The 14,326-nt window shown below is 34.0% G+C and overlaps 1 protein-coding gene across 36 annotated transcripts in view; it reads left to right on the top strand.

Moving 5' to 3' along the window:
• LOC137028537 (calcium/calmodulin-dependent protein kinase type II subunit beta) overlaps positions 1 to 14,326 on the top strand; it is an 86,420-nt gene that overhangs the window by 51,711 nt on the left and 20,383 nt on the right. For 11 of the 36 annotated variants that reach the window (XM_067397437.1, XM_067397474.1, XM_067397441.1 and 8 more), the window contains 3 exons: positions 3,543 to 3,580; positions 10,877 to 10,909; positions 13,024 to 13,092. In XM_067397437.1, the coding sequence (XP_067253538.1) occupies positions 3,543 to 3,580; positions 10,877 to 10,909; positions 13,024 to 13,092 (140 nt within the window). The remainder of the gene's footprint in view (positions 1 to 3,542; positions 3,581 to 10,876; positions 10,910 to 13,023; positions 13,093 to 14,326) is intronic. The other 25 variants (XM_067397447.1, XM_067397444.1, XM_067397456.1 and 22 more) reach the window with 3 other exon arrangements.

The raw sequence follows: 14,326 nt of genomic DNA, 5'->3' as shown, positions 1-14,326 counted from the left end.
AAGGAACCCTTGGCAAGCTTAAGAGACTTCTTTCAAAAACATTAAAACGTCTTTCCAACCTCAAACTTTTGAACGTTAGTGTACTTGAAGTTGTTTTGGATAAATTTGGCATCTGCCAAATGCATTTGGATCATATAAAAAAGTAAAATCATTCACATCTATAGTGGTTGCTGCTCTATTTGCATAAAGTAAAAATAACAGTTTACACTTTACTTTAAGCCTTTATTTATAATGCATAATAAATGCACCGGGTCAGACTTAAGTTTTTGTTTGTATACTAGGCATGCCTTTATGTATACTTAAAGCCTTTATGTATAATGCATTATGAAAGTATTTTAATGCATTAATTATGCTTTGTTGCATCGCTAAACATGCCAAGATCGTGTCACCAGTAGTTTTCGCTCAAACCAGATAATATTAATAAAAATGAACAATCATTTTATTGCTACAAATCACTATCAATGTGAACAGCCCACAAAATCATCTCTCTTTTTCTCTCCCCTGCTGGAAAAGCCAGGTCATATTAGTTTTAGGCAGTCAAAAAAAATGGTTTACCAGATCTAAACAGCTTGGCCAAGATGGTGTACCAGGTCAAAACCACAACCCGCTAACCATCTAGACCATATGTTAAGCTTAGACCATTATTTATTTATATTTCCACGTAGCCAGACTTTTGATCATTTGCATTATGGTCTTGTATAAAAAAAAAAGGAAAAAGTTGAACTTTTATTGTTTCTGGTCTCACGTTCACATGTGTGTGTATAAAAGTGAATGGACTACAAAGTCCAGAATCAGATAGAAAAAGACCATCTGATTGATATGTAAATTGACCGACCACAGTTCATGTTTATGTGCAGGTAAATCTGAAATCGATGATGCCTGAAAATAAATATTGCAGCAGATTTAGATGCCGATTTCAGCAGCTGGTTTTAGCTGGATTTTCCATCAGGGTCCATCTCTCTCTTCTTATTTCTTTTTGCACTCACTCTCGCGCTCTCTCTCCACTTGCTCCATCCATCCATTTGCAGGTCTGTCATCCTTCAGTCATGTCCTGCCTCTTTTCCTCTTCCCTTGGGTTTCTTTTGTGTGTCAGATCTCTTGATTATAGGTTTCTCTCTCTCTTTCTCTTGCCTGCCTGCTGATGACTGAACGTTGCACGAGAGCACACGCATGTCTTGTGATGCAGGAGAAGCCTGATGTGATCTGATCCGAGTGCATGCGTCTCAGACCTGTGTGTTCGGGAAAGGGGGTTCAATGTCCTTTCAGCACCAAATTCTAGGATCATTTGCGACACTTTTACTCTTGGCTGATTCCAGCATCTGTGCAGCAGGTTTTCAGTGATGGTTAAATAAATATTATTAGCTTATTTTGAGCTTATGCACTGCTGTTGATTATCACAGATAGTTTTTTGCTCTTATTTTTAAGTTTACATTTTCACAGAGCCTCTAAAGGGACATAGTGATGGGAAAAAAATATTTTGTTATTAATTTTGATCATTTTTATCTGATTTTTTTTTTTATAGAATCTTTTTCCCCCACAGATGCCCATCTCTGCGTCTCTACTTCACGTCTTTACTGTTCTTGTGTGTGTCTCAGGGGTTTTAGGTGAATCGGGTTTGTTGTCACCTCTAGGTGTCACTGCAATTGTGTCATTGAGGAAAAGGTTTAATAATGGCACAACATGGCAAAGATTACAATTTGAAAATAAAACCAAAGATGGAAAGTATACCTTTGTTATATGGCGGTTAAGAAACACACATTTGAACCCCCTGCCCTCGTCCAGACAAACACACTCCAGATGAACCCATACTGATTTCTCTCTCTTAATCTATTCTTTCTTAATCTCTCCATTCCTCTCTGCCTCTTACATTTGTGTCAAGGTAAGTTCTCTCTCTTTTTCTCTCTCTCTCAACCCTCCCCTTCCCTCCACACAACACCTTCCTCTAATCTGCATGGATTAATAAAGTCAGGGGACTTTAACTCCAAAGAAACGCTAAGAATATTTATTTCTGTCTTGTCAAGGCAGCAAAGATTTAAAGTTCATAGAGGATTTGCCGGCTCCATTTCATTTGATTTCATTTTAGTGATAAGTTGTCAATGACAGTTTTTATTCACTCTGACAAACTTCAGCATTCTTACTTGTGGCAGGAAAACATAGCATTTTATGGTAACAGGCATTCGCCATCTCATGAACAAAATGTTTGAACATATAATGCTTTTACTGCAATGTGTGTGTGTTTATGGGTTTATTTGACTGTACTTTGGGGATAAAAATGTCCCCGAAGTGAACTTAATTTGGCAAAACCTACCTTTGGGAGGTTATTAAAAGGATTTATAAATAAAGTGAATAATATGCATTACCATTCAAATGTTTTGGATCTGTAAGTTGTTTGTTGTTGTGCTTCTAGTCATCAAGGATGCATTAAATTGATAAAAAGTGACAGTATAATTGCAAAATATTTCTATTTCAAAGAAATACTGTTTTTTTTTACCTTGACATTGATATAAATAAATAATAAATGTTTCTTGAGCAGCAAATCAGCATATTAGAATGATTTCTGAAGGATCATGTGACACTGAAGACTGGAGTAATGATGCTGAAAATTCAGCTTTGATCACAGGAATAAATTACATTTTATAAAATATTAAAAAAGAAAATAGTTCTTTAAAATTAAAATGCATTCTTGATCAAATAAATGCAGCCTTGGTGAGCAAAAGAGACTTTCAGAAACATAAAAATATCTTACCGACCCAAACTTTTGAATGGTAATGTAAAAAAAAAAAAAAAAAAAATCCATTCTAAAAATGGGGGAAAAGTTTAATTTAGGGGTTATCTTAGAGTTAAGGTTGGTTTTACACTACAAAAAAATTGAATTAATATTTTTGTCTTGATTTAATGTAAAAACATTCTTAAAACAACATTTACTTGAATAACTATTTTCATGTATCATGTTTATTTGTATTTATACTTTTATCTTGTTTTACGCATAAATCTCAGGTGATTTTTGCTTAAAGCAAAACTAATTGAATGTAATTTGGCTTTTCAAGTAAATTTATGTGTAATGGATGTTTATTAGCTATTAATTTGCATTATATAAAGTAGTATATGAACAGAAATCTATACTATATCATTATTTAGCTAGGTAACAGTGTGTGTGTGTGTGTGTGTGTGTGTTTGAACTCTTCTGCATGTGCGCCAGCGCATCCCCTTGCGTGTGCATGGTAGTCACCAACCCCTCACTCCCGGACGGGATGTTTCGATCACATGGCTTGATTAATTCTCCCAGGTTTCACTGTGGGCCGCACCGTGCATTCGCTAACACACCGCACACTTCTGCCCGTGATGCGCGTGTGTACGTGCGCTCCTCACGTAGTGTTTCAGGCGCATTTAATCCTCTGGATGTGGGACGGGGGGGATTTCCCCAGCTGGCTTTGACGGTTATGTGACATGTTTGGCCGAGCACCATTAGCGCTCCGGTAATGTTGACTGTTGCTCCTATCCCAGCGTGCTGATGTTTGCGCTTCCTCTCTCCCCGTCTACAGCAGCCAAGAGCCTGCTCAACAAGAAGGCCGATGTCAAGGTAGGACCCCATTTATTTACATTCTCCTCTTTCCCTTTTTCATACCTTTTCTCTTTCTTACCGCATTTGCAAAGTTTCTCATTGAGGAGGGATCCTGAGCTTTTCCTGTCTATTAATTGGTGGAAGTCTTTACTTGGCGTCTACTGTGTGTCTGAAGCAGATCTGTGTGTTTGCGTTTGCAGTGTCTGTCTCCGTGTTCTGTGTGTTTGTGTCTTTTCTGCAAGATTAGATTCAAGTGTACTTCACCAAGCAAGCTGAACACTGAGGAAATGGTGCACGGTGTAATAATCTTATTAAATAATACGAATAATATTACATTAGTGTCACAATATAGCTATTTTTTTCCATAATTTCAATCCAAAAATTATTTATAACTTGCATAACTGCATACTAATCCCTTTTTTGGATAATTCAGTAAATATTTTTTATTTGCAACTCGATAATTCAAAACAGTAATTAGTATAAATATAATTGGATGAGCCACACTTAAAGGTGTAAAATTCGCTTTATACCAACAACTGTGACTATTTGTGAAGTCGCAACCAGTGTTATTTTAGTATTATTTATATGCTATTTTAGTATTTATTAATATTTAGAATTTGATTTTTTTAATATATTTTTGTTTTCATTTTCATTTTAGTTTGTTTTAGTATCTTTATTTTGTGCTTTTGTCATTCTTGTTTTATATTTCTATTTAGCATTAGTGTATTTTGTTTCACTTTTAATTTTAGTAATTTCAGTACTTCAACTTATTTATTTCAGTTAGTAGCCCAGGCATTTTAAAATGGTTTAAGTTCAAGTTTTTAATAATAAAGCTGAATTTAAAAAGCCCAAAAATGTTCATTTACTCATCCTCAGGCCATCCAAGATGTCTTTTCTTCTTCAGTAGAACAGTAAAGATTTTTAGCTGAAACCGTGGGCCTTGGTGGTTCATATAATGCAAGTCAATGGGTGCCGTCACTTTGGGAGTCAAAAAACATATACAGGCAAAACAAAATTAATACCCATGGCTCCTGACAACACATCAAAGTCTTATGAAGTGAAATGATCGGTCTGCAAGAAACTGAACATGTAAATTAACAGCATTTTTTTTTTTTTTTTCAGGTGTACTATCCCTTTTAAAAAAAAAAATGTTGTCACAAAGTAAATATGGTCATACCGCCCATCCCAAGTACATGATTGGCTTTTCAATTATTTCTGCATCTTATCTCATTATACCTTTATAAATTCACCCATTGAGCCTCAGTCATTGTTCTAGTTGTTCCCATTCGCCGTCTGTCCCATTTAAAGCATTCCGGTGCTCGGTACGGCCCAGTGTGCGTCACACGGCATCAGGTGAACGCGCACAGATGTTGACTTCCGACCCTTAATGAGCTGTTAGAGAAAGTGCACTTGCAGGTTCATTTGTTCTGATAACATATAATCCTCTCAGACAGAGTAAAAAGGTCGGCTTTCACCTCTATTGCACCGCAGAATTAGAAATGAAACTGTGACTGCTCTCTATTAGGGATTGGATGTGGAGTCTAATCTAGAGAATAATCCCCTCCACTCGCAGCATTAATCATACGTTACGTAATCTTTTAGTATGCAAGTTTTTATGAGGCCTGATGCTAAAAAGCTCCCTAAGGAAAATCCTGCGACTCTGTCCTGCACTGATGCTGCGTTTCTGAAACATTCAATCCTTAATAAATTAGGATATTTTGGCTGAACCGTCTCAGTGATTATGCTTTAATTTTATACAGTGCGTTACAGGGTTAAACTTTAGCTGCACGGGCCTCAGATTTCCTATCCTCTTTCTAGCTGTCAGTTTTCATTTTTGGGTGCACTGTAGAAGTTTACTAGTTTTATACTGACATTGAAAGATACAAAATATATCCTGATAGTATTTACTTCCACTTTTGAAAGGTTTGGGGTCCGTAAGAGTTTTTAAATGTTTAAAAGTTGTATGTTCACAAAGGCTGCATTTATTTGATCAGAAATACAATGAAAACAGTAATATTGAGAAATACTGTTATAATTAAAAATAACTGTTTTCTATGGAAGCCATGAAATAAAAAATAAAAAGGTAATTGTGACTTTTTATATCACAATTCTAACTTTTTTCTCAGAATTGCAAGATATAAAGTCAGAATTTTAATATAGTCAGACTTGCTTGATATAGTCAGAATTGCTTGATATAAAGTCAGAATTGCATGATATAAAGTCGGACTTGTGTGATATAAAGTCAGAATTGCGTGATATAAAGTCAGACTTGCGAGATATAAAGTCAGAATTGTGACATAGTCAGAATTGCAAGTTATAAAGTCAGAATTGCTTGATATAAAGACAGACTTGGAAGTTATAAAGTCAGAATTGCGAGATATAAAGTCAGAATTGCTTGATATAAAGACAGACTTGGAAGTTATAAAGTCAGAATTGCGAGATATAAAGTCAGAATTGTGATATAGTCAGACTTGCGTGTTATAAAGTAGAATTCCTTGAAATAAAGTCAGACTTGCTTGATATAGTCAGAATTGCTTGATATAGTCAGAATTGCTTGATATAAAGTCAGAATTGCTTGATATAAAGTCAGAATTGCGTGATATAAAGTCGGACTTGTGTGATATAAAGTCAGAATTGCAAGTTATAAAGTCAGAATTGTGACATAGTCAGAATTGCAAGTTATAAAGTCAGAATTGCGAGATATAAAGTCAGAATTGTGATATAGTCAGACTTGCGTGTTATAAAGTTAGACTTGCTTGATATAAAGTCAGCCTTGCATGATATAAAGTCAGAATTGCGAGATATAAAGTCAGAATTGCTTGAAATAAAGTCAGAATTGCGAGATATAAAGTCAGCCTTGCATGATATAAAGTCAGAATTGCGAGATATAAAGTCAGAATTGCTTGAAATAAAGTCAGAATTGCGAGATATAAAGTCAGAATTGCTTGAAATAAAGTCAGACTTCCGTGAAATAGTCAGAATCGCAAGTTATAATGTCAGAATTGTGATATAGTCAGACTTGCGTGTTATAAAGTCAGAATTCCTTGATATAAAGACAGACTTGCAAGTTATAAAGTCAGAATTGCGAGATATAAAGTCAGAATTGCGAGATATAAAGTCAGAATTGCAAGATATAAAGTCAGAATTGTGATATAGTCAGACTTGCGTGTTATAAAGTTAGAATTGCTTGATATACAGTAGTCAGAATTGCAAGTTATAAAGTCAGAATTGCTTGATATAAGTCAGACTTGCATGATATAAAGTCAGAATCGCGAGATATAAAGTCAGAATTGTGACATAGTCAGAATTGCAAGTTATAAAGTCAGAATTGCTTGATATAAAGACAGACTTGGAAGTTATAAAGTCAGAATTGCGAGATATAAAGTCAGAATTGCTTGATATAAAGACAGACTTGGAAGTTATAAAGTCAGAATTGCGAGATATAAAGTCAGAATTGTGATATAGTCAGACTTGCGTGTTATAAAGTAGAATTCCTTGAAATAAAGTCAGACTTGCTTGATATAGTCAGAATTGCTTGATATAGTCAGAATTGCTTGATATAAAGTCAGAATTGCTTGATATAAAGTCAGAATTGCTTGATATAAAGTCAGAATTGCTTGATATAAAGTCAGAATTGCGTGATATAAAGTCGGACTTGTGTGATATAAAGTCAGAATTGCAAGTTATAAAGTCAGAATTGTGACATAGTCAGAATTGCAAGTTATAAAGTCAGAATTGCGAGATATAAAGTCAGAATTGTGATATAGTCAGACTTGCGTGTTATGAAGTTAGACTTGCTTGATATAAAGTCAGCCTTGCATGATATAAAGTCAGAATTGCGAGATATAAAGTCAGAATTGCTTGAAATAAAGTCAGAATTGCGAGATATAAAGTCAGAATTGCGAGATATAAAGTCAGAATTGCTTGAAATAAAGTCAGAATTGCGAGATATAAAGTCAGCCTTGCATGATATAAAGTCAGAATTGCGAGATATAAAGTCAGAATTGCTTGAAATAAAGTCAGAATTGCGAGATATAAAGTCAGAATTGCTTGAAATAAAGTCAGACTTCCGTGAAATAGTCAGAATCGCAAGTTATAATGTCAGAATTGTGATATAGTCAGACTTGCGTGTTATAAAGTCAGAATTCCTTGATATAAAGACAGACTTGCAAGTTATAAAGTCAGAATTGCGAGATATAAAGTCAGAATTGCGAGATATAAAGTCAGAATTGCAAGATATAAAGTCAGAATTGTGATATAGTCAGACTTGCGTGTTATAAAGTTAGAATTGCTTGATATACAGTAGTCAGAATTGCAAGTTATAAAGTCAGAATTGCTTGATATAAGTCAGACTTGCATGATATAAAGTCAGAATCGCGAGATATAAAGTCAGAATTGCGTGATATAGTCAGACTTGCCTGTTATAAAGTCAGAATTGCGAGTTATAAAGTCAGAATTGCGAGATATAAAGTTAGAATTGCGAGTTATAAAGTCAGAATTGCGAGATATAAAGTTAGAATTGCAAGTTATAAAGTCAGACTTGCGAGATATAGTCAGAATTGTGAGATAAAAAGTTGAAATTACCTTTTTTTTTTACATTTAGTGGCATAAACAAGCTTCCAGCGTTTTCTATGTATTTGCATATATTTTAAGATGTAATTTATTCCTGTGATCAAAGCTGAATTTTCAGCATCATTACTCCAGTCTTGAGTGTCACATGATCCTTCAGAAATCATTCTAATATGCTGAATTGCTGCTCAAGAAACATTTATTATTATTATTATTTTAATGTTGAAAACAGTTGTACTGCTCTTTGTGGAAACAGTTAAATGTTTTTTCAGCATTCTTTGATGAATAGACCGTTCAAAAGAACAGCATTTTGTGACAGAAATCTTCTGTAACATAAATGTTTATACTGTATATTTTGATCAATTGAATGCATCCTTGCTGAATAAAAGTATAAATTTTTTGCTGACCCCAAACTTTTGAAGTCTTGCATTCATATTTCTTTTTCACTGTCTCTCGGGCCTCTCTCCCAACCGGCTGCAGTCATCCTCAGCTGAGTTCACTTCCTGTTAGCCACGGAGTGGATCTCATCCACAGGTTCGCTCAAAACTGCACCTGTGGCGGGAATCGTTCATTTTTTTTTTAATTGCATTCATTAGTCGCTCAGGCAGGTGTGATCTTTCATCGGCCCTGTGATTGTCAACTGTGCTAATGAGCCACTCTCCATCTCTCGCCGCCAATCATTCCATGATTCCTCCTCCCACGCCTCACTCTGGATCCATGGTATCCATCCTAATCCAGAGTATGAGAGTGAGAAAGCAGCGGAGGGTGGGCCACCTTGATGGGAATGTAGCTCCCGCTCCAGGAATAGCTGGCGGTTTGAACCCAGGGAGCCGGGAGACAGAAATAGACACTTCCACTGTACCTCACTCATTGCTTAGCAACTGGCTCGCTACACTCCTCCATTCTGACATTTCCCTCCTTTTTCTGTGCTCTCGTTTTCTTGCTGTCTTGCCGTCCATTCTGCAGTAGAGTGAAGAGCATCACTACGGGATGAATTGTGAGGGGAAGCCTGGAAGAACATGGTTTAACTCTCAGAGACCCTCACAAACACAAGTTCAGTTCGAAAGAAAAAACAGATAAATGAAATGGACAGGAAGACAAATATGATAATAAATATAGATGCATATAAATTTAGATGTATCTCTTTCAGTTCTTGAGTATGAATTTGAATCTCTCTCTCTCTCTCTCTCTCTCTCTCTCTCTCTCTCTCTCTCTCTCTATATATATATATATATATATATATATATATATATATATATATATATATATATATATATATATATATATTTATATTGTTTGGTCATTCTATCTATTGTTTAATCTATCGTTCGTTGTATCTATCATTTGTTCTATCTTTCGTTCTATTGTTTTGTCATTCTATCTATCCATTGTTCATTTGTTCCTTCGTTTGTTCTATCTATCTATCTATCTATCTGTTGTTCATTGATTTGTTCGTTCTGTCTGTCATTCGTTCTATCTAACATTTATTAGTTTGTTCATTCTTTCTCTCATTCATTTGTTTTTGTTCATTCTGTTTATAGTTTGTTCATTCGTTCGTTCATTCTATCGGTCGGTCAGTCGGTCTACTGTTCATTCTATCATTCTGTCATTCTCTCTATCTATCTATTGTTTATTCGTTCATTCCTTTTATGTGTCGTTCTGTTGTTTGGTCATTCTATCATTCAGTCTATCGTTCATTGTATCTATCTATCTATCTATCTATCTATCTATCTATCGTTTGGTCGTTCTTTTGGTCATTCTATCTAGCCTTTGTTTGTTTGATCGTTCGTTTATTCATTTGTTTATTCTATCTATCATCTATCATCTATCTATCATCTATCTATCTATATATCTATCGTTTGTTTATTCGTTCATTCATTCTATCTATTGTTCTGTCGTTTGGTCATTCTATCCATTGTTCGTTTGTTCATTCGTTTGTTCATTCTATCTCGTTCATTCATTCGTTTGTTCATCTTGTCAATCATTTGTTCATTTTGTCAATCATTCGTTCATTCTATCTATCTGTATATTTGTTTGTTTGTCTGTTCTTTCCTTCTATCTATCGTACTGTCGTTTGGTCATTCTATCGATTGTTTGTTTGTTCATTCGATTGTTCATTCTATCTATCCTTTGTTCGTTCGTTTGTTCGTTTTGTCAATCATTCATTCATTCTATCTAATATTTGTTTGTTCATTTGTTCTATCCATCGTTCTGTCGTTTGGTCATTCTATCTATGCATTGTTTGTTTGTTTGTTCGTTCATTAGTTTGGTCATTCTATCTATCGTTTGTTTGTTTTTGTCAATCATTCGTCCATTTGACCTATCCATCTTGTTCTTTCGCTCTTTCTAACTATCGCTCTTTCTGTCTATCATTGTTTCCAACTATCTGTCTATCTATCAAACCTTGAAAATTTGAAAAATGACTGTAGAGATACAGGAACTGTTCTGTCAAACTGGCTCAGTCTCATCAGCAGGTGTGTGTTCAGAGGAACGTATTACGATAGAGAAGTTTAAGGATATCTGAGAAGAGAAGGGCTGTTCTGTACGTTAAACCACATCAAAACCTCTTTTATTCACCAGACAAATTTACTTTCTTGCCAAAAACCCACGCCTTCACCCTATCTAAACCTTCCTCCCTCTCATATGTCTGTCCGTTTCTGTGTGATTAATGTTCATCTCAGCGCTCATCATAACATGTATTTTAACTCTCTCATTCCATCCCTCCATCATCTCCTTCCCACCCAGAAACGGAAATCCAGCTCCACCGTTCAGTACATGGTGAGAATGATATTTAATCCTAATCTCTTTATCCCTCCATCCCTTTCTCATCTCACTCTTGTTTATCCATTCATTCATTTGCTCATCCTGTTGGGCTTTTATGTCATTTAATGCACAATGTCGAATAAATCTACTCTGTAATGATCTGTATTGATTCTTTTTTTGCTCAAATGTCAAGCGATTGATTTAAAGGGTCAGATGACTCCTCAAGCGCAGGTGAGGGTCTTCAGACCTGCCGTAGTGTTTTTGCGTTGACGTTCTTGGTGATGTGTAGGGTTGTAGCGAGTCAATGTTGACCGTTGTTGTGTATGTTTTAGATTGTGGTGTCTGGCTTTTCGTTATTGCGTCTCTGTGTCTGTCTGATGTTGTCTGTGATTATATGTAGCTCCATAAGGACTCTCCTCCAGCTGTGCTTTCCTACTGCATCTTTCTCTAAGAAAACTATGGACCAAGCACAGATTTTTGGAACTGTTTGCTTACTTTTGTTTGCTTAGTTTTTTTTTTTTTGTTGTTGTTGTTGAATGCTTTCATTCAGCTTTCTGGAAACAGGTCATAGCATCTTAAGCTGTTTTTTGCTGGTCCACAGCGGTCTAGCTCCAACTAGCTTTATCAAGATGGTCTACCAGGTCAACTTTATCCTCACTGTTTGGTAGTCCTGTTGGTTAACCATCTGGACCAGCAATTGATCAGCTTGGACCACATAAAACCATGTAAAACCACACTCAAAAAAAAAACAACCCAAGATGGGTTAAATATGTACAATCCCAGCCATTGGGTTTTGACCCAGCGTTTGGGTTAAATGTTTGCTGGGTAGTTTTATTTAACTCAACTATTGATTTAAAATGACTATATGGCTGGCTAAAAATGAACCAAAAATAGGTTGCAAATTAAAAATCAGACAGATAATTACTAGAGGCAACAATAATAATCAAAGGGTGAACATTTATTAATAAGTTTAATAAATGATAATAAACATTTATTAAATTGCTTATTGTTTTAATAACTTGACATTGCATTCAGTTATTAAAAATGTAAAAATGTTAATTTCCAACATATTTTGGATTCAATTCAGGCGAGCAATATAGTAATTTTTAAATAATACTTGAGTTAAATAAAACTACCCAGCAGGTTGGGTCAAACATTTAAAACAACTGCTGAGTTTTTCCACATTTAACCCAACTTGGGTTATTTTTAGCCCAGCATTTTTCCCCAGAAAATTTGTAAAGAGCTTGTCTAGGCCACATTTCATATTTAAAAAAAAAAAAAAAAAAAAAAAAAAGGATATTAAAATTTGCTTGAAGAAATTAAGACATTTTTATGGTTCATTAAGATATTGCATTGTGATTTTTTTTTTTTTTTTTTTTTTTTTTGTGACAATTATGCACATTTTCCTAAAACTAATAATTACTTTAATGCAATACAAAATTTCAGTTACAAATTATTTATACACCATGGTAGTATTTATTTTTTTTTTTTATGAGAATATAATGATAATCACCATTTAAAAATAATGGGAATTACAAAAAAATAGAAAAGAAAACTTAAATTAAAAATTTAATTATATTTATTAAAATGAATAATTGATTAATAAGTTACTTGATATTTTCAAATTTCAAATGAACATTTTTTTTTTTTTTTTTTTTTTTTAAACAAACAAAAAAAAAGTTTAAATGGAAATGCCCAGATACATTATGGTAACGAGAAATTTTGGGGGGAATTAATAGGCTTAATTTTGTGAAATAAAATATTGTAAAACTAATGTTTTTTAAAAAAAAGCATATATTTTTAATGGTCCTAAGAATAAGCATAATTATATATATATAATTTTTCTTTTTTTTTTTTTTTAAAAATGTGATGTGGACATGGAAGTGTACTTGACAGGTTTTATGAGATTCATCTAAATTTTCAGATGGTGAACAAAGGGCACTCGATGTATCTCCAAGACCACCGGCTCAATTTATGAATTATGATTTGAGATAAAACACAATCTACTCCCTCACCACTGTACACATTATCACCTCTGCTCTCTCTTTCTCTCTGTATTTCTCTCTTTCTGTCCTCTCGCCCTTAAACACCCACTGACACCCTTTAACACTCTTTTGTATTTTGAACAGCCACAGTCAAACAGTGCGAAAAACAGCATAGTCACCAGTCCCAAAGGAAACGTCCCTTCTCCTGCTCTGGTATTTACCTCCTTATTCCTCTCTGTTCTCTCGCTCCATCTTCTGGTCCGACTCGTCTGTCGCTTTGGCTTCCTTCTCCTGTCTCACACATGTCTGTCTGTGTCAGCGTCTGGTCCGCCTCAGGCCACCTGTTGTAGACGCTATGTGTCTGTCAGCGGCTTGAATCCAAGCGCATCTTCATCTTTGTCATCGAAACCATGTTAATGTTATGATCAACAATTTATAATCCAAATTTGATGAATTTTGTTGCCTAGAGCATCAATTAGCTTCATGTTTTCACAGAGATGTGTGTTGAGTGTGCATGAACGTTGTTTGGACAGCATTTGTGTGTTTTTCATTGTTTGGATCAGTAGCAGGCCAACTAAACTTGGACGATGGCTTTTGGTGTTCACACATTTTTTGACTCTCATTATGACCGTTTAATGTTGCTTGAAAAATAAGTGTTTGTGTGTGAATGTCTCTGTGCATTTTTGCTTCTTTTTAATATAACCTAATACTGTAATGTCTGATGTATAGAAATGATTTAGTTTAATTGTTTCTATTATTGTACTGAATCAAGTGTGATTAATAACCAGTACAATACTGTCTGATAATAAAATCCTGAATTCATGTTATTTATTAAAAAATTGTTAGTTATATCTATTTAGAGCCTCAAAATTGCATTGAATTTTGAGAGATATAGTGACCCCAAAAAGTATTTGGCCACTTGAGTCACATTTAAAAATGTCTAAATGTTATTGCATTAAATATCAAAATATGAAAATGAAGTGGCATAATTTCAGACCTAACAGTCTTCTTTTTGTAAAATGTTTTGCTTGAAAAGTGTGCTTGTGCTGATTTTATTAAACTATTCTAATTTAATTTAATTTAATTTAATTTAATTTAATTTAATTTAATTTAATTTAATTTAATTTAATTTAATTTAATTTAATTTAATTTAATTTAATTTAATTTAATTTAATTTAATTTAATTTAATTTAGGGATTTCCAAAAGTTTTTTTGTCAGCTGATCTAAGATATTTAACTTGAAGTTCTTGTGTTTTAAATTAATATTTAAGTTAAGCTAAATTTTAAATTTAAATTTAAGTTAATATTTCAATAATTTAACAAAACGAGTTCAGTTTCTGATGTCCATGCAGTTAAACAAATAAGATATTACATCTTTTTAGTAAGTGTTTTGATTTTTTTTTTTTTATAAATGTATATATTTTAATGTGACACTTTTATGATTTAA

Source organism: Chanodichthys erythropterus, chromosome 10, assembly GCF_024489055.1.
Source record: "Chanodichthys erythropterus isolate Z2021 chromosome 10, ASM2448905v1, whole genome shotgun sequence".
NCBI lineage: Eukaryota > Metazoa > Chordata > Actinopteri > Cypriniformes > Xenocyprididae > Chanodichthys > Chanodichthys erythropterus.
The sequence above is the reverse complement of the archived record's forward strand: the minus strand, read 5'-3'. Positions and strand labels throughout refer to the sequence as shown.